Genomic DNA, 24,841 nt, shown 5'->3' with positions numbered 1-24,841 from the left:
TTTTACGTGTTTTAATATATACATTTATGTATATATGGAATATATTAAAGTATATAAAAGTATTTTAGATTACATAGATTTTTTAATTATAGGATTATTTATTAAAAGATTGATGGAGTCTTTCATTATGTTTAGATTCACGATTCAATTATTTTATTGTGCGTTCTCAAAATTCAAAATATTTCAATGATTGAAAAATAAAGCATCGCAGATATATTGTATTTGACTCTATAAATATCTATAAATACTAAAGAAATAATTTCTGCTCGTAAAAATCGATTTCATATCAAAATAATAATTTATTATTTTAGATTTCTGTTACTATAATTCTTAGTTGATTAAATGAATAAATTACAATTAAATGCGATAGAGAATTTTTGTCGCGATTTGTATATAGATATTAATTATGTGTTATTTATAAAAGTTAATTAATCATATAGTTATAATAAATAATTTTCGGTGTTGATCGCGATCGCATCTAGAAAAGAAATTTAACGGCGTATCGTTATATTACTCATTAAAAACTATTAGACAATAACATATAAAATTATATAAATATGAATAAATATGAAATTATATAAATCGTTTCATAATCGGCATGCAGATATTACAAATGCTATCTGCATCTGATTTATATAATTTTTCATATGTTATTGTCTAATATTTTCGAATGTGTAATAATATTAATGTCACGTTGAAGGTAGATTAAAAGATAATCCGAAACGTTCGTATTTATTGTATGTATTGTGACGAGTAATTTGAAATATACTAATAATTTGAAATATATTAATAATTAAAAGCGAAAGGATTTTTCTTGTGCTCCAGTTATCGCGCTTTTTATTGGCTCTTAGTTATCAATTATTTAGTTAATTTTTAATTATTATTATTTGAGCCAATTTTTTATTTTAATTTTAATACTTATATTATTTAATATTTAAAAATAATATTTAAAAATAACTAGAATATTTTTTGTGTTATAATTTATTTTCAATGATGAACCGTTGTGATAAAGATCACGTAAAAATGGCGGGGGCGATGGTGATGATGGATGATGTGTGATTAATATATTGTATCAAGGAATATATTAATAATTAATTATATTATTAATACAGGGAGAGAAAGACCACCCAAAACTTTAGATTTGTATTAAAAATTTAGCGTTTTGCATTATCGATACTTGTGTTACCGACGGAACAATCCAAAATAATGTTACCTACTGAAAACATTCATGATTAGCTTCGTAGTCCATGTCCACGTTTTTATTTCAGAGGGCGTATTGCCTTTAGGAATTACCCAAGTGATCTATGATGTTTCTTATTCTTCTTTCTGATTGAAATTAATTGAGGCAAATATTTTTTTAATTAAACGGTAGTATATATTAAATTACATATAATAATGGCGATGGTGGTGATAGATAATGTGTGATTAATATATAATATAATATAATATCGGGTAATATATTTTAATAATTATACTTGATAGATAGATAGATAGATAGATAGATAAATAGATAGAGTGGGAGATCACAAAACTTATTTATATTACAAATTTATTTAATATATACAAACGTTTTGCGTTACTTATGTTATCGACATTTCGTGTACGAGGCATGGAATACAACCCGAAATTATGTTACCCATTGAAAACATTCGTAGATTTGACTACGTAGTTCATGTTTATATTTTTTTGTTTATAGGATGCATTGCTTTCAGAAATCGCCTAAAAGCAGACTATGACAAAACAGAGTGAAAACTATGAACAACTTAGTTGTTTGTTTTATAGATTTTAAAAATGGCTTGTCGTACATATTTAGAGTTGTAAATAATTTGATAAAAAATGTTCAATCTGTAAATAATGGTAACGCAAATGAAATATATTATTGTCTCTAAATCATTATATGTAATTAACATATAATGTGTATTTAAAATTAATTTATCAATTTAACTCTAATAAAATTATGAATTTTTTTTTCAGGTATATTATTGTTTAATATTGTTTAATTTATTGCTTGTCAGTCATTCACATTTATTAAAAATAGTCACTTTATTAAATAATGTGAGAAACTATGTTCTTTGCGAATAGTAAGTAGAACTTTTATGGATATTTTGATAATAGTTCATATTTACAGTAGAAAATAGTGTATTTCATTGCATTTGTATTTCACTGTGCTTTTATTCTATATAGGACCTGAAGATGAATTATGACAGGGTGTGACAAGTAAGTAATGCAGGAAGACGCAGAGGTAGAGCAAGAAGAGTAGTGAAAAGAGACCTAAATAAGGAGCAAATTATTGGCTTGGAAAAAATTCCGATACAATTTCCTGATCTAAACACTCCTATGTTTAGAGGAAAAGAATTAATTCAACAGCAAAAACTGTTTGTAAATCTTGAAAGAAAGCAGAAACTTATGGAATTATCACAAAGTCAGATCAGACCAATGCAAATAAAATTATCGCCATTGGAATGTGGTTGGACGAGTGTTACAATGGATGGCAGAAGCATTGAATCAGATCTTATTGAAAAAGGTTAATATTTATGCTATTATTGGATTATAATGGTTAAATCACACACATACAAAAATCATGTGATACGATGTCTATTTTCAATTATTTTTTTTGATGTTTCAGTTCTAAATATTAGAATCTTATATAATTAATATCTTTATTTTCTGCAGATACATTTGAAAGTTTTGAAACCTGGATTTTGAGCATCTCGATTTTATGCAATATATAATGGATAAAAGAATGGTGTTGAAAAATAAAAAATTGCTGCCATTCTTTACTAAACTTCCGTCTTACAAAAGAAGATTGGAATGTTGGATTTGAACGAACGACAAAACGAAAATACGATGAAACGAAAATACAATTGTCAGTGAAATATGGAAAACTGCAGTTTCTGATAGAAAAATATCCAGAGGCACAAATATTTTATAAACGAAAACTACACGAAGATGAAACAATAGATTAAAGAAGCCGTATAATCATTATACTTTTATGTATAAACGTTTCACAAAATCTTTATAAATGAAGTGTTACATTAGAAATATTAGTATAAAATTAAATATCCATGTGAGATTTAAAATTTTTTGTCCTTTTTTTTCTTTAGAATTTTGTGTACTTTTTTTTCTAAAGATTCTTTAAGCGAGAACTGCTTTTTTCGCAAGACTATTGAACAATTTGAATATTTGATGTTTTTTTAGTAGTTTAAATTTCGTGAAAAAATTCGAGAGAAAATTAGATTTTATCGTATTACTGCACATATCGATTAAATGCTATATCAAATATGTAGTGTAAATATTTTAATTTTTTCGTATACGATCTATTTTTTTATTCTATCGATATTTTCATAGTGATGCACCTTGAGCATTTTACTTCATATATTTGCAATAAAAATATATTGAAGCAAATTATTTTGCAAATTTATTATTCTACATTTTATTTAGAAAGAATAAGATTTAAAAAGACGTATGAATTTTTTCAGATTTTTTTACATATTTCTATTGAAAAAAACGTATCAGATAAAACTGACTTTCCTGTACATTTTAAATGTGCCAAAAGATTTGCTCTTTATTCCACTTACTGCAATAATGTACACTAAAAATGACAGATCTATATTAAAAATGATAGATCTATATTTAGTAGTAGGAAAGAAAGAGAGGAGAAATGAAAAGTGCATCTAGAGAATTTAAAAGAATAAAAATCTAAAAATAATAATACATAAAAATTAATATTATGTATTTTTTTCATGAGGAATGTGGGGCGCACATTTATGCATTTATTTATTTAGATGAAATTTACTTTAGAGCACATTCAGTATTCAACTTTAATTTTATTTTTTCTTTCTTATGATATATAAGTATAACATAATTACCTGCAAATGCTATTATTTTTGTGTGCTTACAGTGATACAGAAGCAACATTACAAGTACTATATTTACAGATAACATCTGTATAATGAAAAAAGCACCAAAAATCTAATGATGAAAAAAGGATAAATATTGTAGCATAAGTATCAACCAATTATTCCACCGCTCTGTTTCATTAGAGTTGCAATTACTTTTTATATCATAAATATTATAAATAAGATAAAGATTTCCGTACGTTTCAAATAAATTTATATACTTTATGTATGTAATACTGTGCACACATATTAAATGGTGATAATATCGCACTTATAATAAGATACAATCCTGGCAATGTAGCGATGTTTGGATTCTGAAAATAATTTAATTTGATTTATTTTTAAGAAATGCGCACAATACTTGAGAGCAAATTATTTTTGTGCCACGTATTACCTGTGTAAAATTCCACACACAATATCATATTGTCTGTGGTATATGAAAAGCTTCATCGATGAAATAATGTGATAATACAATTGAGATATAAGCAAAATAATATAGTACTTGTAATGAATAACGTTAATGTGGAATACATAAATATTTTATATTTTAATTTTATGTAATCGAGATGAGATAAGACACTCATGATTACTTTAAAAATGTGTCCAAATATCATGTAACTTCAATAGCTGCACATTCGTCAAATTAATCTTATTACGTTAAATGAATCACAGCAGCTTGTTTTAATTTAATCTAACCTAACCAATTATATTATATGCTCCTCATTAAAATGTGTAAAACTGTACGTCGCACATTTAATGCGATTAATATACTACATAATAAAATGTAATACACTAATGAAATAATTAAATATTATTTTTGAAAGCATGATACAATCCAGGCAGCATACGCTTATATTTACATTCGATATCCAAAGACACTGAGAGATTAGGTTAGGTTAGGTTAGGTTAGATCAAACAAATTTATCGTTTAACAGTTGGCAGCCCTACGAGATAGGCTGTGCAGCACTGCGCGCGCGTACAAAATAAATTTGAAATCGCTTGTAGCATAACCATCTTCACGCGATCGACTTTATTTGAATTGCATGGAATCGAATTATGATGCGGCGCCGATTTGTCCGAATGTAATTCGAGACATCGCGATGCTGTATAAGCGTCGAATGAGCACGAATTGATATGACGCAAATATGATAAATCAAATCTACTCACCGGCTGTTCCACAGACCGCTCCTCCTCGGGACAGTTCGCTCGCCTCGGGACGATCCATTCCGATCTTGATGCACACAAACTCACACGATATCATCAACGCGAACGCGCGACACTTTATTCGGCACTCCCGATACTCGCTCGCATCCGATAATCATCATCAAGGGCGCGAATAACGCGACGCATTTTCGCTCCATTTTCGCGATGACGCCATCACTGAATATCGTCAAAAATCGCTGTCGCGCGTTTCCATCGACACACTATAAAAGTCGCGCGATCATCCTTCGACACTCTCGACGCTCGTTCACTCGCGATATTCGTTTAAAAACGGTTAAAAGATACGAAAAATGCGGACGTACGACGATCCGTGTAACTGCGTATGACTCCGATTCACGCGCCAACATGGCGGCCGTATGACGCGTTTGACGTAGCAGTGACGTAGAGTGACGAAGCAGTCACGCGCCAACATGGCGGCCGAACCAGTGCGCATTCGTTTCTGCGCATGGCCATTCCTGCGCGCAACTTTGATTTCTGAATATTGTCTACGGCTTTAATTAATAGCACATAATGATAAATATATAAAGATGGAATCAATTAATCATATTGGTCATATATGTAGACTTGCCCGAAGAAAGAGAGAAAAAATTGAGAGATATTTTTAATTTCTTTTTTTTTTTTAGTAAAGGATGGAAATGTCTATTCATAGGCTTGTTCTTTTTTTCCTCTTTCGCGCAATTTCGATTCAATATATAACGTAAAAAATTCATAGTATATTATGCTAATGATTTGAATTACGAATGATTCATAAATATATAATATAAGTATATAATATAAATATATAATATAAATAATAGCGTGAAAAGAGAGACATACTAATATTTTTATATAATAAATTATTATTAATTAAACTATTTATATTTTTATTTATATTATTTATATTATCAGAGGGACATATATGTTACCCTCTGAGAACATTCGTGGACATTTGTTTTGTAGTTTATGTCCTCGTTTTTAATGTCCATAGAGGAAGTATCGCTTCTAGGGATCATCTAAAAGCTGGCCATGACATCTCTCAGTCTTCTCTCTGCAGCTAAAAAGAACAGGCCCTTTAAGCGGCCTTTTCATTGACGCTACTTTTTAGCGTCAATGAAATTGCACCTTTTAAGGTGCGGCCTCATTGACGCTAAAAAGTAGCGTCAACCATTGGTTGAACAAGGAGATAAGTATAGTTGCTTCATTGTTCAACCAATGGTTGACGCTACTTTTTAGCGTCAATGAGGCCGCATCTTTAGGAAAGAGGCGTCGAAAACATTTTCATTTTGGCGGGAAAAATTAACCCGTAAAAAGGCAGAAATTGAGAATTATACAAATGCAAAAATATATATTTTTTAAATTGTAATATATATATATACTACTATGTTAATGTATTTACTTGTATTTCAAAGTTTGTTATAATTTTTTTATATTATTTTAATGGAAACAAAACGTAAAATATATTTTCATCATACACTTAATATGCATAAAATTGATTTTGCTCGAATTTTGAAAAGATTTGTATCATTTTTGGCTAAACCTCAATTAATAGCATTGTTTAGACATCTATCTACACATTTGTGTGTGCTTATACTATGTTTTTTATTATATTATACATTACATATGTTCAAAACGCCCTCGCTAAAAGGAGCGAGGGTCCGAGCGATCATTCGGCGCCCCTGGCAGCCGTTAGCGCGACATCGCTTTGTCAGCGCAATTTAAAAACAGCGCTTGCCCTTCTCGAAAGATCCAAGGAAAATAAATAAATTCTTAACCGTTCGTTTTGAACATTTCTATTAGTTCACGAAAAATCGGGATCTTTCGAGAAGGGCTCCGCTATAAATTGACGCGCTCGCGGAACACGGCGCTTCTTGGCTTAAAGGTACTCGACGCACTCACTTATTTTTCGATCACGAGAAAAAACGTTCTTCCGTTGCTCGCGGATTGAATCAGTCGTCTCCGTTGCTCGCGGATTCTGAAATCGCTTTCGCGTAATTAATTTAAGACTGTGTATTATAATTAGTGTTATAATTGTTATAATAAACTGACTATTATTGTTAAAAGACTTAGATTTATCGTCGAATTAATTTCTCTTCGTTTTCTCTCCTCGCGGATTTTTATCCTTCGGTTTCGCGCTTGCCTCCCGCGTCAATCTCGCATAAACTCTATCATTTGCTGGTCCTTCGAGCCGGATTTTTAGTGACCGGGTTTTCTACGACGCGGAGTGAGTGCGAAGTGTTGTGGTTCTCTGTGCTCCGAACACCAGTCACCTGAAATTCAGTCATCATGAGTCGCAAGGCCGAGTTGACAATCACCGCTGCAACGGATCTCTACGGCAAAATTGCCCGTACTCACGAGAACCTGATGAAGCTGGGCGCTGCCAAGATCACGGTGGGCGCAGTGGAGGCGCGATTGCAGTCCTTGGAAAGGTACTGGACGAAGTTCGACGCGCACAACGATGAGCTCTTGAATTATCTCGACCAAGTGGCCGATTCAGAGTACATAAGACTCGACATACCTGCTCTGGCTGAAGAGGCCTACCTCGCCAATAAGGGCCTGCTGTTGGACCTCCTGCGTAACCTCAAGACGGAAGAGAAGGAAGCTGGCACGAGAGGGTCAGAGCCGTCCTCGCAAGCACCCCGCACGACTCTTCCGAGGATCCAGCTGCCTCATTTCTCCGGGAAGTACGAGGATTGGCCAGCCTTCCGTGATCTCTTCCAATCGCTAATCGGAAGGGACACTCTCACGTCCTCAGTCGAGAAGCTCCACTACCTGAAGACATGCCTGAAAGGAGAAGCAGAATTATTGATTCGAAGCCTGCCCACGACAACCGAGAATTTCGAACGCGCATGGGATGTTCTCGTTGCTTACTATGAGAACAAGCGGCTCCTGGTGCGCAGTTACATCTCCCAGTTTACGTCACTCCAGAAGCTGAAGAGCGAGTCCGTGGTGGAACTGCGCAAACTTTGCCACAGCGTGAAGAGCACGGTAGGATCACTGGAGAGCATTGGGCGCCCGATCACGAAGGGTGAAGATCTTTTCGTGCACCTCGTCGTTGACCTGCTTGATCCTCGATCTCGCCGCGAGTGGGAGAATTTCATTAGTGATTCCAACGATCCACCCTCGTACGACAAACTCCAGCTCTTCTTGGATCGTCGGCTGCACACTTTAGAATCGTTGCAGCCTGTCAAGGTCGAAGCCATTTCTTCTAAACCGCATCCAAGTCCGACACAGAAGACTCGCACTCTTCACACGCGTAAGCAGGACAGTAAGCGAGGTCGCTGCTCCCTATGCGGTCAGGATCACTATATTATGTTCTGTGACCTTTACCAGAGCAAGACGGCGGAGGAAAGGAAGCGTCACGTCGAGGCGAACGACTTGTGCCTGAACTGCCTAGGAAGGCACAAGGTAAGCGAGTGTTCTTCTCAAAAGACTTGTTCGTCGTGTCGCGCGCGTCACCACACGACCCTCCACGAGGCATGTCCGTCCGGCGAGAGCGCTAAGACGTCACACTTAGCGCAACACAAAGTCGAGGCGACGACGACAGTTCTCCTCGCTACCGCGCGCGTTCGCGTCCTGGACCGGTTCGGCCGCGCTCACACTGCACGCGCACTAGTTGACCAGGGCTCGGAGTCCTCGCTAGTTTCCGAAGCTTTGGCCCAACGTCTTCGCCTAGGTCGGTCTCCTACCTCCGTCGCCGTGTATGGAATCGGCGGCAAGCAGACGGGCCTCGCCCGCGGTCAAGTCACTCTTCAGATCCGCTCCCTGCGCGACGGGCCTTTAATAAGCGTGGCCGCCTTGGTTTTCCCCCGGCTCACACTTTATGAAGGCGGAATCAAGGCCAATCGTCGGGCGTGGACGCACGTCCATGGGCTGGAGCTCGCCGATCCGGACTTCTTGGCGACGGATCCCATAGACATCCTTCTAGGAGCAGACGTCTACGCCATGATCCTCCAGGCTGGACTTCGACGAGGGAAATCACGGGAACCTGTGGCACAAAAGACGGCGCTGGGCTGGATATTGTCTGGGGCCGTCGGTACGACGTCCACATCGCGCCATGCGTCAGCACATCACTGCCTGGTCGAGGAGGACCTAGGCGCTCTCGTACAAAGGTTCTGGCAGCAAGAAGAGCTACCCGACGCCGCGGTAGCTCTCTCACCCGCGGATCAACAGTGCGAGAACTTCTTCCGCCAGACACATTCGCGGTCCGCGGACGGTCGGTACGTCGTACGTCTGCCGGTCGTTGCCCCGCTGCCAGACTTCTCGGTGACGCGCTCCACGGCTTTACGAGTTCTCTTCAGCATGGAGAGACGTTTCGCTCGGGATCCTCCTTTTCGAGCCCTCTATGCCGACTTCATGCGGCAGTATGAGGACCTGCGTCATATGTCTCGCGCGACTCCGGACGCTACGTCGCGCAGACCGGTGCATTACTTGCCGCATCACGGCGTGCTGCGGAAGAACAGTGTCACCACGAAGCTGCGCGTAGTTTTTAACGGCTCCACGCCAACTACTTCGAAAAGAACCCTCAACGATCACTTGATGGTGGGTCCGAACTTGTTGCCTCCGCTCGCCGACGTGCTACTCCGTTGGCGACGGCACCGCTTCGGTCTAGCCACCGACGTCGAAAAGATGTTCCGACAGATCTTGGTACACCCGGATGACAGGGATCTGCAAAGGATCCTGTGGCGGGATTCCCCGCAAGACAGCCCTGCCGAGTACCAGCTGAGCACAGTGACCTACGGCCTAGCGTGTGCTCCGTTTCTAGCGATGCGCGCTCTCAGGCAATTAGCTGAGGACGAGGGTAAGCAGTACCCTCTAGGAGCGGCCGTTCTCCTGCGAGATGTCTACATGGACGACATCTTAACCGGAGCAGCGACGATGGCGGAGACCCAGGAGATGTGCAAACAGCTGTCCAGTATCTGCATGGCGGGCGGCTTCCCTCTCCGGAAGTGGTCAGCCAGCGACTCAGCGGTGATCTGGGATATCCCGCCGGAGCACCAGTTGCAGCGCGAGACCCGTGACTGGCGACCACACGAGGCTCACTCCACCTTAGGACTGCAGTGGCACCCCGCCACGGACGATTTCTCTTTCGCCACCCGGCACATCGCACTGCCATCCGTCACCAAGAGGTCTGTACTGTCTCTGGTGGCGCAGCTATTCGACCCTCTCGGCTGGCTAGCACCGGTCGTGGTCCGCGCCAAGATTGCCTTCCAATCGACTTGGCTTCAAGGACTTGAGTGGGACGCTCCGCTCGACGACGCCTCCGCGTCAGCCTGGGTCACCTTTCACGCCCAGATACCAGTACTCGAGCAAATCCGAGTACCTCGCTGGATTAATCTGGGTCCTTCTTGCACCCGCGTCGAGGTCCATGGCTTCTCCGACGCCTCAGAACGAGCATATTCCGCCGTCGTGTACCTAAAAACATGGTCAAACGACTCGTGGATTGTCCGCCTAATCACCGCGAAAACAAAGGTCACACCGCTCAAACAGGTGTCCTTACCTCGTTTGGAGTTAAGCGCCGCCGTCCTTCTCTGCCGACTAGCCAAACACGCCTTGACAATCCTCGACCTGACTGCGCCGCTTCACCTATGGACGGACTCCACCGTCGCGCTGGGCTGGATCCGCGGCCACCCATCCAGGTGGCAAACCTACGTCGCGAACCGCGTCTCAGAGATTCAGAGGACCACTCCGCAGGCTGCGTGGCATCACGTTCCAGGCCAGGACAACCCAGCGGACTGCGCTTCCCGAGGTCTCTCTCCCAAGGAACTGCAGAGCCATCCTCTGTGGTGGCAAGGTCCGCCTTGGCTACGCTTAGACGCCGCCGCATGGCCGACCGCCGTCGGCCACATCCCCGAAGAGCACCTGCCGGAGAAGCGCACACGAGTCCATGTCAAAGCCACAGCAGCGCCGATGAGCGAGGCCGCCGAGCTGGTGCGGTTCTCCTCCCTGAAGAGGCTCCTACGCGTGACAGCCTGGTGTCGGCGGTGGCTGAGAGTAAGAGAGGATCGGTCCACTGGCACTCAACAGCGCTTCCCCAGTACTTTGTCCGCAGAGGAGATAGAGAGAGCTCGAGTTTGTTGGATCCGGCGAGTACAATCTGAAAAATTCAGGGCCGAGTTAAAATTAATAAGTCAGGGCCTTGCCTTAAGTAAATCAAACTCACTTGCTCGCTTTAGTCCCTTTTTAGGTACCGAGGGTCTCCTGCGAGTCGGGGGTCGACTCAAGCACTCCATCCTAGCCTATGACGAGCGTCACCCCGTCCTCCTGCCGAAGGGCTCGCACCTCACTCGGCTAATTGTGGACGACTGCCATAAACGAGCGTTGCACGGCGGAACACAGCTCACTCTCTCATTAATCCGCCAACATTATTGGATTCCACGGGGTCGAGCACTGGTCAAGGAGGCTATCCTGCGATGTCTCCCTTGCGTGCGATGGCGGGCGGCGACACCACAACAGCTGATGAGCGATCTTCCACGGGAGCGCGTGGTACCAGCGAGGCCCTTCCTTCACACTGGGGTCGATTATGCCGGGCCGATTCAACTTCGCACAACCAAGGGGCGCGGACACCGCTCCTACAAGGCCTTCGTAGCGGTCTTCGTCTGCCTTGCTTCCAGAGCCGTACACCTCGAAGTAGTCTCCGACTACACGGCCGAGGCCTTCCTTGCGGCCCTCAGGCGGTTCGTCTCCCGCCGAGGCATCTGTCGCAGCCTTCGAAGCGACTGCGGGACAACCTTCGTGGGAGCCGATTCCCAGCTGACAGCCCTCTTCACCGCGGGCACGCCAGAAAACCACCGGATCATCGACAGCCTCGCCTCCGAGAGGATCGAGTGGAGGTTCAATCCTCCCTCAGCGCCGCACTTCGGAGGCATTTGGGAAGCCGCAGTCAAGTCGCTCAAACACCATCTCCGACGAGTGATTGGCGACGCCAAGCTGACGTTCGAGGAGATGAGTACCTTCCTCACTCAGGTAGAAGCGTGCCTTAATTCGCGGCCGCTGCAGGCACTCTCGGACGACCCTGAGGACTTGGCTGCGCTGACGCCTGGACACTTCCTGGTGGGAGCCGCCCTGACTGCAGTGCCCGAGCCGTCCTTGCTGGATGAACCAACGTCCCGCTTATCTCGCTGGCAGCTCCTGCAAAAAATGAGAGACCATTTTTGGGAACGATGGTCGAAGGAGTACCTCCACTCCATTACTCACCGTCCTAAGTGGTTGCGCGAAGAGACGGGCTTCAAGGTCGGCCGACTTTGCCTCATCCGGAACGAACTCACACCACCCACGAAATGGCCACTCGCGCGTATCGCGAAAATCCACCCCGGAGAGGATGGTCAAGTTCGCGTAGTGACATTGCGCACCGCAGCCTCCGAGTTGGTACGACCCGTCGTGAAGCTCGTCGTGCTCCCCATCAACGGTCATGGAGATCACGAGCCTCCATCGCAGTAGTTCGGAGCTCCCGACGAGCTGCATATCCTCCGCTAGCCATTCTTTTCGCCAAACGCTCTTGGCGAGGCGGGCGGAAATGTTCAAAACGCCCTCGCTAAAAGGAGCGAGGGTCCGAGCGATCATTCGGCGCCCCTGGCAGCCGTTAGCGCGACATCGCTTTGTCAGCGCAATTTAAAAACAGCGCTTGCCCTTCTCGAAAGATCCAAGGAAAATAAATAAATTCTTAACCGTTCGTTTTGAACATTTCTATTAGTTCACGAAAAATCGGGATCTTTCGAGAAGGGCTCCGCTATAAATTGACGCGCTCGCGGAACACGGCGCTTCTTGGCTTAAAGGTACTCGACGCACTCACTTATTTTTCGATCACGAGAAAAAACGTTCTTCCGTTGCTCGCGGATTGAATCAGTCGTCTCCGTTGCTCGCGGATTCTGAAATCGCTTTCGCGTAATTAATTTAAGACTGTGTATTATAATTAGTGTTATAATTGTTATAATAAACTGACTATTATTGTTAAAAGACTTAGATTTATCGTCGAATTAATTTCTCTTCGTTTTCTCTCCTCGCGGATTTTTATCCTTCGGTTTCGCGCTTGCCTCCCGCGTCAATCTCGCATAAACTCTATCAACATAACAATATAAAGTTATTAAATCTTACTATGATTTATAAGGATATATTTGACATCAATATACATATCAAAATTTGTCAATTAATTGTAAGATATGTTGTTGCTCTGCTTCTTTCCATTCTGTATCACCAGCATCTCCTAAGTTACCAGCATATTCTGTTTTTTAAATGAAAAATATACATTATGAATATTTTTTTTTAGTACAGATTTATAATTTAATCTATGAAATTTTAAATAAGATATACACAATCGACCTCTCATAATATGTCGTATTGTTTTAAGAGATGCTCTTCTCTGTGCTAAGATTCTTGTTACTCGTTGTTTGACTGCAGGTGGACAGCCAGTGCAAGCTTCTAAAAGCACATAATCTACTAATTGCAATATAAATAATCCGCCATCTAATCTTCTTAAATAAGATTCTTCTTCATCTTCATCCTCCTTGTAATAAATAAGAGAAGATAAAAATTTTCAATTTTTAGTTATTAGATATATATTTCTGATTGTTCTGATTATGCATATCTACCTTTCCATTCTTTTCTACTTCCTCTACTTTTTCAAGATATTTGAAATGTAATTCCATTAATCGATCTACTTTCTCATAATCATTCTCTGTAAATTTACTAAGTAGTCTTTGACGCTGTTGTCCTTTGCAATTTCTCAGCATACTTGCTATGATGGAAACTACATGTTCTGCAAAATTATTTAGCATTTTCAATGGTTCAGTTTTAAAAACTTTTAAATAATATTAAATAATATATTTAAATTATATAAATATTATTTAAATAATATTTTTTAAATAATATTATAATATTATAATAGATATAAATTATACATACAAAATTAGAAATCGCCCTATGCATATTTCTAATTTTAATTTAATTTATGTACCTTCATGTTCTTCTGCAGTAAGCATTTTTTTTCTATTTTTTGTTGGAGTTTTCATAAACAAGGGAAATATTGTTCTTAATCCAAGAATATCTACAAATTTGCTGCAATTATCTTTTCCATCTGGACCATTCATAGCATGATCTAAAACCTACATTAATAATAATAACAATTAATAACAATAATAATAATTAATAATAATAATTAATATTAATAATAATTTATATTGATATGATTAATTATTCTGCTATAAATATATTTACTTTAAGAGATCCATTCCGTGACATTTTCTTTTCTCGCAACATTAAATTCATAAGTTGAAGACCTTCACCACGTAAAAATCTATCGCGATTAACAGTAGCCATTAAACTTGAACATAAAACATTAAATAAATTTTCCATCATCTCTTGTTCTTCTGCAGTCTGTGGATCATGTCTCTTATAATACTGCAAATCCAATTTTAAAATGATTAAACTAGGTATATACGTAATTATATGTATAAAAGTTTATGAAAATATAAATGCATACAGCTAATTGTTGTAATAAAACATCAATTCCATCTAAGTCACCCAAAAGAAGTCTATTATCTGGTGTATGCTGCAAAAGTATAGACAAGAGTTCACTAGCATAAAGCTTGTTTGGATCAAAAGGTGTTTTTGTTTTAATTCGACGCAATAACCATTGCATTAAACCTTGTTTTCCTGCATCTGCACATAAATCTGGTCTAAACTCCAGGAGATTCTCAAAAATAGCTGAAAGTCAAATTATTTTTTTTATAGTGACATTTTTAATAAAAATTTTTTATCAATATATTAATCATGTTTTCAAAATAGTTTATAAAATATTTGAAAATTTGATTAGCAAGTAATAATGTATATGTTATAATAAAATGCTTGAAATAGGCTGAGAATACGTATAAATGGAAGCAAGAGAAATACAGATTCTATATACTTAATATTAATATTTTCTAAAGTATCTTTAAAATATATACAATCAATGTATATTGATTAAAAGTTTTATTAAAAATCACTTTTTGTGAAGAAAAATAATTTAATAATATACTTTTTATAATTGTCAACATGATATTCTTTCCCTTAAATAATTACCAAGTGTGTTAAAAACACCATCACTTTCTTCTTTCACTGTCTCATCAAGTCTTTCAAGATTTTGTACTAGAAGAGCGCAAACTTGTTGTTCCAATAAAGCATCAATGAGTGTATCTGCACCTTCTTGACTCTCGTGCAATATATCTACATCAGTCAATTCTTGCAGAAGATCTACTACACCAACTGCTATGTCAGTATTTTCATGAGATAATAACTCAAGTAAAGAAGGCACAGCGCCTAATTCTACCATCAATTGATACAAATCTGGATTAGTTGCTACAATATGCAACTCTTGCAAAGTTTCATGCAATTCCACCTCAGATTCCATAAATCTGTAAAATCCCAGCTTAGAGAAATAATTATATCTTAAGAATTTTGTGTTTCAAAATACTAACTTATATATACATACTTCTCTGGTTGATCTGGAAATTTAACTCTCATTTCCTGGTTTCGAAGACCTCTCTTCTCAAATAAAAGAATCATACGTTTAAGCGTCGCCTCATCTAATGCTTCAACCTCGGGTGCCTCAGTTTCTACATATTTTAATATATCTTGTTTCTCCTTCTCCGTCAGTTGTGGTTCTATCACATCATGAGTTGATGAGGGTACGGCAGATCTAATAGGTGTGGGAGGTTCGCTCTCCCTAGATGATATTACTTCAACTTCTTTTTGTTGCCGTTGACGTGCATGGTATGGAGTTTTTATTACTCTTTTTGGTTTTTTCGGATTTTCCCATTCATCCTCATCATCCTCTTCCCCTGCTGCTGGCCGTTTTGGTGTATTTGGAGGCTACACATATTATTATCACATGATGTATTTAATTGTACTCATATTGTTGTAATAAAGAAATAACAAGAAATTTAATAAATATATATATATAGTTAGTATAATGTATAGTTTACAAACATTTTTTTATTAAATTCCTCTTTTGCTTCACACACACACACACACACACACACATATATATATATATTTTTTTTTATTGAGGTATTTAATTTCACGATTTTTTTTACACTTTCTGTTTATAAAATCAATATTCCTTCATTCATTTTTTATATGAAAATATATGAAAATGTGAGGTTAAATTAAATAGTGTACATATAGTAGTTTGACATAATAAAAATAAATCCTTACTCGAAAATTTTAATACATACTTTATAAGATAACAGTTCTCCGATATCCATCTGTCTAGCGCAAGTTGTTTGAAAATTATGAGCAAAATATGTAAATAATTTGTATTGAAAACAATCTTATATCATTGATATTCCAATGATGTCAGATAGTGTATGTAATGGATTTTTGTATTCTTGACTGATTGTGAACTATTGTCCATGTGTGACATATATATGATGTGTGATATCCAATAGGAGGATTTATTTTCTAGTGAAAATGTCGTTAGTTATAACTCGCTTATTTTCTATTGGATATCAAACTGTTGTATATACATCGCACGTGTAAAATTTATAAATTTTCCATATGAGAAAGAAATTAGCCATAATATACTAAATAAAATATTTTTCATAAATTACACATAACTTTCAAGCTTTGATTATATAAGTTTTAACTTTGATTATATTTTATATAGTGTTTTAACTTTGATTATATTTTATATAGTGTCAAAGCTTTCAAAAATATTTAAATATTACAATGAACAAAAAATTCAATGTATTTTTGTTCACAGCATTTATATTTGCAGTAAAATGTTGTTGAACAAAATTACATATATTAATAATGAAAGAAATTATATATAGTTTATTATATTACAAATATGTATATATTAAGATAACATTATATATATATATATATATATATATATATATATATATATATATATATACACACATTTTATATTACCTGAAATATTAGATAATAGTGTAACTAAAATTAATAAATCATTGCTACTGATACCAAAAAATAGAAATTTTATTAGATTATATCTTTAAATGTTATATATATATATATCTTATTATATATAACATGTTTTACTAGTATTTATCTACCACAATGCGGTAGATCCATATTTAATGTCTATCATACATGATGTTATTGTGATATAACAGTCTGTACATTATTTCTACATTATAATATAATAAATGATTGGGTATTCAATATTACAATATCCAGCAACATTAACAGTAACATGGCTTTTCTAGATTTATCCAGCTCTTTTTACAATTTCTTAATTTTTTTTTTGACATTCTGCTATCCTAGAGATACGAAGTGTTCAGTCTTATATTCCAGCCAACATATACATCCATTTAATATAATCTCTTGACTTAATAAGGCCTAGAATAAAGTACATGTAAGCACAATAGCTATATTTTCTATTATTTTATATTTGGAATTTTTCTTTCCACAATTTTTCATGAAATATATATATATATATATATATATATATATATATATACATATATCACATTAAGAAAATTATATACTTTTTGTTTGATTGTAAAATATATTTTGAATTATATATTTTATATATGTATTTAAATGTATACCTGACTATTTTATATCAGATATTTGGCCTCTATATAAGTCAATCGCATTAAAAATAATATTTAAATATACAAGTTAACCCTGCAAAATATAATAAAATATATATATTACATTGCAAAATATATAAGCCATATAGTAGTTCTTAAATCTCTATGATGAATACCTGCTTTGAGCCACTCAGTCAGGCATGTCTATAGAGATTATAGGCACAACAGGTTTCATTAGGTCGATTTCTTAATAAGTTTTTCACTCTTTTCCGTGATCATCGGTTCAGATGGCGGTTGATCTCGTTCATCCCTTGGTTGATATGAAATATTACCATATTCTTGGAGCAATGGACATAAACCTAGTAGGAAGTGACAAAAGTCTTTTCTGATACCAAACCACCCTGGACAAAAATTCCATCATTCTTATATCCTAATTAAAATTAATCATAAAAAGATATATGTATGTTTTACATAAAAAAGAAAAAAGTTAGGACTTATAAAATATTTATTAAATCGAGTAAAAAAAATATGTCTAATAAATATAAGATAAAAAATCAACTGTATCAGAATTAAATTGAACAAGATTGAATTTTTAGATCAATATTCATCACATATTTTTTACTCGATTTAGTGTATGTTTATCTTAAGTTCTTAAGTCCTTTTTTTTTAACATTTTATATGTATATGTGTGTATGTTATGTATATGTAATATTTTAAAAATAATAATATATCATTCTAAGCAATATTATTAAATAACAAAGTCTACAAGATTGTGTCTTACATCTATTTCCACCTTTGCACCAAAAGACATAAAAATAAGAGTTATATGTGACACAAGGAGTGGCATTGCCACTGTTGTATAATTTATTGAAATATCTCCATCCAATTTATTTGCTAATAGTACCTAAAGCAGGAAATAATAAATAAATAAATAGTACAAAAGAAAATAGAATATGATCTACTTAAGTAAATAGATAAAAAGATGCAGTTATACCTGGAACACCAAAATGGGAACGACGAGAAATGTATATGCTAACGCCGAATTCAAGGAGGTCCGCCTCTGACGAGCATTGATCTGTGGTGTTCTTAATAAAACAGCAGCAAATACTATTGCATATAAAACAGCTACTAAGGATAAACAAAGCAATGCCCATACTGGCACAAACACAACTTCCCAACTCCACGTTATAAAACCATCCAATCTCAAGGCTAGAAAAATAAATTGCAATACATTTACTGCACAGAATAATTCGAGCTCAAACGATCGATCGTGTTTGACAGCCCAGATGCAAACCTAAATCACAATAAAATATTGTCAGAAGACATTAAATAATTATACAAATTGTTGAGTTTTGAAAGGTATATTACTTACCGCAATAGATACTATTGAGATGAATATCAAGGGTATAAATACAAGTATCCATAAGTGTCTTTCTGATTCTAACTTGTCACACACCAACAATTCAAACATTAATAGAATTAAATGTAACGCCAAGGTAATGAGCATCGCTTTATAATGTACATAGGCATCTCCTTCCAATCTTGCATGTGGATGTCTCCACCAAACATAACTTCCAATTATAGCTCCCAAAATTACCATGCTTTTCCAAAACCATATCGGACTAAATATTGACCAGTAACTCCATTCTATGAAGCCATCCAATCGAAGAGCAAATAGAGATGTAAATATCATTAAACAGGAATGTACCAAAAATTTACTGGAATTAAAAATTAACATCAAAATTAACTTCATATTTATATTATTAATATACTTGAAATCATGTATTATATCAAATAATGTAAAAGTTACCTTGGATTGAAGTCTTGAAAAAGTGTTTGCAAATTCATAATTATCGGAGCGATTATGTAGGCCAATTAATCGAAGAGGATCTTTATATGATTTGTCGAATAGAGATACATGCTACAATAAGAGCATGCGATTTCATTTACCACGGATATTACTACGAAAAAACGCAAGCGTCAGCTCCTGCATCTGCATTCAGAAAAATAATAAGTTACAATCCCTCGCAACCAAAATTTCGAACATACTGAACAATATTGAAAGATAGTGACTGAAACAGCTAATAATTATCGGTTGTTTCGATTTCCCTTACCATTTCACTCTCTTTCTCTTTCTCTCTTTCTCATTCTCTCTTTTCCTCTCTCATATTTCACTATATATAACAATATAATGTTTCAAAATTTACTCCTTGGAATGGAATAGCATTTGACTGACCAATCAGAATAAAGGAACTTTTGTTTCTTCTGTCCTGATTGGTCGAATTAAACACTACTCTACTGCAAGGAAAATTTTTGAACGCAACTTTCCAACAAGAAACACTGGATTTAAAAAAATTTTTATTCAATAGCCAATCGCGTGACTTATGTTTTTACTCCTAAAATAATTTTAATAAAAATTGTGTAAGAAAGTGCATATATTTATATATCTCTGCTTTTTTTAAAAAAATCTACTAGACTTTTTATTTCCCTAAAATATCCTAAAAAAAAAACAAAATTCCTAAAGACTAACATTTGGGGGAAAATTTTCTAATGTGGCAACACTACAGTGTCACAGCATGCGCTTTATGGAATTCAGCTCATTACAAAAAAAGGAAGAGAGATAGAAAAAAGAAGCTGTTGATCATCTGATATATGAAAATATGAAAATTTTTCATTTAGAATGAAACGAAAAAATATATTTCATATATTAACTAAACATATATTATTCTTTTAAAAATTCTTTGAAAAATATATATATTTTAATATATATTTTAATATATATATTTTTTCCATAAACACATCAAATTACAAAATTCTATTATATAAATGTACATAAATTAATATTCATAAATTATTATTATACAAAAGGATTGATTTTTTCTTGTAGGATCATCATTACTAGCATTAGTGGTACTAATATATATAAGCTTTAGTAATTATTGTGCACATCAAGTGTCTTGGAAGTTTCTAGTTTTTGGCAACCAAATCGCTTCAGCAACAATCGCTTAATTTTTTTCTTCCACACAAAAATTATAAAATTATGAGACCTTGCAGGACATTTATCAAATCAGTAAGATACCAGACGTACTGCGGCACACTGTCGAACAGCCATGACACTATTTCCATAGACCAACTTATACCCATTACGATAAACAATTTTAAATACAAATTGAACCTGCGAATGAAATATTTATTTATATATTTTTACGAATATACGACGATTCAGTATTATAATCATTATATATATATATATTTTTTTTTTTTTAATAATCGTATATATATATACCCTAACAGCACACATGTCCGAAAGATATCCAAAGGATATCCATAGGATATCCATAGGAGATCGGGATATTCTATGGATGTCCTTTGGACATCTTTTGGACATGTGTGCTGTTAGGGTATATATATATATATATATAATATATATATATATATATATACGATTATTAAAAAAAACGTATTAAATTGGAAGATTGCTATTTCAGAAACAAGAAATATTAACTTTTAGGTCTTTAAAGATAAATATTTTTGATCTGTAATTATCTTATTTTTAAATATTTTTTTAAGTAATAATAATAAAGTAATAAAATCAATTTACAAAAAAATAGATTAAAATTTAAAAAAGAGAACAAATAATTTTTCTTAGAAAATAATTAATAATAATGTTTCTTAAGAAATTTTTAAGAAATATTACTTCAATATATAAAACAGGTAAGATAATGGGCTAATATAAGTTAAGATGCAAATAATTGTCTTCAATAATTTAATTATTCATAATTCTATTTAAAATGAAATTTTTTGAAGACATTGTTTTGCATCTGTTGTTTACTCTGACTTTTTTTTAATTTTATTCATTTTATATCGTTTTAAAATCTTATTCTATTTGTTTTTATATAATTCTTATTTTGAAATTTGTTTTTATATAATTCTTACTTTGAAATAGAAGCAAAATAGGAATATTTATTATAATTTTATTCGTACAAATAATAGATTATTCATACAAATATCATTTGTCATCTTCTGAGAATCACAAATTGTAAAAAACTATTTACGTATATACGTATTTCATAAGAAATTTGATATACGTATTTCATAAGAAATTTGATTTTAAAAAATTAGATAATTTATTGATAGACACGAGGACAGATTAATATGCACAATAAATTATTCACACAAATATCATTTGTCATCTTCTGAGAATCACAAATTGTAAAAAACTGTATTTCATAAAAAAGTTGATTAAAAAAAATTAGATAATTTGTTATTAGAAACGAGGACAGATTAATATTATGCACATTAAAACTGTTATAAATACTAGAATATATTTCTTTATCAAGATAAAAAAGAATAATTAACAATAATAGTGCAAAAAGGCTCAAATACGAACCATTGCTTATTTTCTTTATGACGCCGATTTTCCAAACCTCTCAGATGATGAGCTGTGTTTTTTCTGTGGTCCACGATTTTCAATGCTGTAGAGATAAATAAACAAATGTTGCAAATAACAGTAATACCCATAGGTCCGTAAAAGTATAATGTTTTCGCTGGTTTTGCTAAAACAGAAAATAAATTTGTCATTATATTTTATAGGCATTCAGACTCGAATAAATGAGTCTGTAGAAGGATGTAAATAAAGATATTTTTAAAGAAATAATATTTTTGTAATTATCTATATGTATATTTATATACTACTATAAAACATATATTTCAAATTTGTAGATTTATAGTTTTATTATATTTTATAATAAAAGTATTTAATCGCATATAGCTTTAATGCATATGACTAAAATATCATAATAAAGTTTGATATCCACGTACTAGATAACCAACAACTTCTGACGCCTAATTCCGGTCGGATAAGATTTCTCGGCACGCTGGGAACAAAATCCATGATACCACAAATAATAGTAAGGATAGATGCGCTTCCCCATGCGTAGATCGAATATATTATGAATTTCTTTCTTTCTCGTTGTTTCACGTTTCCTTGTGACGAGCGGAATTCTCTGTGAAAATATAGTTTACATTCAAATTTAGTCAGTAAAACAATAAGTACAATAAGACAAAGTTTAAATAATCATGAAAATATTGAAATAATTATCGCTTTTAGATGACTCGAGGATATACATTCTCGAAAATATAAAATGTAGCAGTTAATTTTATTTGAAACATTTTATCTAATCGTATAAATGGCATATAATCGATGTAAAATAAAATATATTAAACATATATATTATCATTTATAATTTAATATATTATTTGTTCTATCCATATTGAAAAAACATTATTAAAAAACAAGAGATTTTAATAATACTAAGATTACTTTATCTGAAAAATATTATAAATAAAAATATGTGTAAAAAATTATATATTATATAATGTATTTTTTTCTGGATCTATAAAAGAGTTATCAAATTATAGCTCAAAATTGGTAATTATCATTAATAAATATATATATTAAATTAAGTTATGTTAAATTAACCGAGTAATGATTCGCGTGAAAATGATGAAGATATATGCATAATTATGTGCACGTAAAGACAGATTCAACGCAAATATGCGAAAAAAAAGAAATTTAACTTTTGATCTTGCATAGTGATATTTTTTCTTTAATTTTTTTCTTTAATTAATTAGAGAAAAACATATTACGCAAAACATATTACGCACACAGATAATCGTTACATCATAAAATAATTACGATGTAAGCTTAGCGATAACAAATCAATTTGCATAATATGAAAGAAAATAACGATATAATATTGCCATGAATATGTCATGAAATTTTATTGATATGCTAGAGATAAAAAATATAAATTTTTTTTTATATCCTATGTGAATAAGAAAAAAGGAAAATATCCGCGCGTTGTATATTGCAATCGAGAACACATCATAATTTCATATATCCTGAGATAATTTCATTAAAATCTTCGATGCCTGGAAGCATCGTCAAGATGATAAGATACCGAGACATTCATTATTACTTTAGACGACTTTTTCTGTAACTGGCTCCGATATAAATTCTTTTTGTTATTTATTATTATGTTTTATCACATCATCATATTTGCGCTGAAGATGATCCAAAAATAGGGCTGAAACATTCGCCATCCTTTCTTGTAATATGTTCCATGCTTATTTGTTTGCATAATAAATTATTGTGTCATAGGATCGACACTTGACTCGTATTGCTATTATCACTGTATAATTTTTTTACTTTTATTAAAATTATCACGAACATAGATAATAATTATAATATTTACATATACAATTTACGTATATCAACTCTTTTTGAGTTTATTCAAAAAATATGTTATTTTTTACAACTCTTGAGTCACATTAAAATATATATATATATATATATATATATATATATATATATAAGATTAATAAATGAATAATTGGGAAATAATGCATTACGTATAACATTATTGCTGTTGTGCATTTTTGTTATTTTTGTAACGATGTTACAAATTTGGTTCATAACGAAAAAAGTGACTTCGACACTCGAATCTTTGAGATATTTTAATTTATGGTTATAATTATATATAATACATATATATATATAATACATATATATATAATACATATAATACATATATATATATATATATAAAATATATATAATACATATTTTAAAAATAAGGGAACACTTCTTTTCATATTTGCTTACCTAAATGTCCACCAAATGTCAAGCACATCACATTTAGCCAGAAGAAGCTCGCCAAAAATGAGAAAATATCTAATGAAGGCTGAAATAAACAGGGTCGAATAAACAGCGTAACAATGCATTAAAACACTGTAATATAAGATTAATGCTTTCTACTATACATATATCAATGGAAAAAATAGATTTACGCTATCTTTCTGCATTGCAAATTTATAGGAAAAGAAACAATTTAAAAATTTTATCACAAAAAAACAATAAAATAAATACTAATACAAACTAAACCATATTTCGATTTAAGATTAAAGACTCAGTCTCCTGGCGTGAATCAGCCAAAAAATAGTTCAGATATTATTGTCGCATATTTCATGCAAATGATGTTACTGTTATCGTCATCTCTATTGAGTTTACTACGAAGTTTCATATTCGGATTGTGTCAAGTTGTGTCATGCGATGTAGAATTGTTCTTGAAACACCGTATATTTATATTTGATTATATGTATATGGACTTTTCTTTTCAAATATTAGCAAGTATTCCCAGCAAA

General features: G+C 34.4%; 4 protein-coding genes and 1 long non-coding RNA gene across 5 annotated transcripts; 2 read left to right on the top strand and 3 right to left on the bottom strand.

Annotated features, from left to right (window-relative positions):
• Positions 1-1,263: 1,263 nt before the first annotated feature.
• LOC112638222 lies at positions 1,264-3,025 on the top strand. The gene is made up of 5 exons (XR_003122916.1): positions 1,264-1,452; positions 1,697-1,857; positions 1,975-2,081; positions 2,185-2,524; positions 2,674-3,025. It is a non-coding gene; the product is annotated as an uncharacterized LOC112638222 (long non-coding RNA).
• A 4,357-nt stretch (positions 3,026-7,382) lies between these two features.
• On the top strand, positions 7,383-12,536 carry LOC112638218. Its single transcript, XM_025409462.1, has one exon. It carries the CDS (start codon positions 7,383-7,385, stop codon positions 12,534-12,536), a length of 5,154 nt encoding a protein of 1,717 aa, XP_025265247.1.
• Positions 12,537-13,171: 635 nt separating this feature from the next.
• On the bottom strand, positions 13,172-16,486 carry LOC112638219 (beta-catenin-like protein 1). Its single transcript, XM_025409463.1, has 9 exons — positions 16,307-16,486; positions 15,562-15,941; positions 15,153-15,484; positions 14,575-14,798; positions 14,310-14,492; positions 14,050-14,197; positions 13,685-13,851; positions 13,416-13,599; positions 13,172-13,317 (listed from the first exon to the last, which is right to left on the bottom strand). The coding sequence occupies exons 1-9, from the start codon at positions 16,334-16,336 to the stop codon at positions 13,229-13,231; spliced, it is 1,737 nt and encodes a 578-aa protein (XP_025265248.1). The 5' UTR covers positions 16,337-16,486; the 3' UTR covers positions 13,172-13,228.
• Positions 16,487-17,134: 648 nt separating this feature from the next.
• LOC105253384 (transmembrane protein 185A) lies at positions 17,135-19,739 on the bottom strand. Its single transcript, XM_025409468.1, is given in 9 exon segments — positions 17,135-17,438; positions 17,651-17,729; positions 17,812-17,878; positions 17,881-18,036; positions 18,417-18,437; positions 18,440-18,539; positions 18,630-18,929; positions 19,008-19,353; positions 19,446-19,739. Coding segments are annotated over 7 exon segments (1,014 nt in total). The 5' UTR covers positions 19,484-19,739; the 3' UTR covers positions 17,135-17,438; positions 17,651-17,729; positions 17,812-17,825.
• Positions 19,740-20,541: 802 nt separating this feature from the next.
• Positions 20,542-24,318, bottom strand: LOC112638223 (G-protein coupled receptor Mth2-like). Its single transcript, XM_025409467.1, is given in 5 exon segments — positions 20,542-20,674; positions 20,677-20,810; positions 22,026-22,191; positions 22,457-22,641; positions 24,303-24,318. Coding segments are annotated over 4 exon segments (483 nt in total). The 5' UTR covers positions 22,530-22,641; positions 24,303-24,318; the 3' UTR covers positions 20,542-20,564.
• Between the last annotated feature and the right edge of the window lie 523 nt (positions 24,319-24,841).

The sequence above is a fragment of the Camponotus floridanus genome, unplaced genomic scaffold (assembly GCF_003227725.1).
Source record: "Camponotus floridanus strain SB8 unplaced genomic scaffold, Cflo_v7.5 scaffold267, whole genome shotgun sequence".
Taxonomy (NCBI): domain Eukaryota; kingdom Metazoa; phylum Arthropoda; class Insecta; order Hymenoptera; family Formicidae; genus Camponotus; species Camponotus floridanus.
This window is presented reverse-complemented; position numbering and strand designations above follow the sequence as displayed.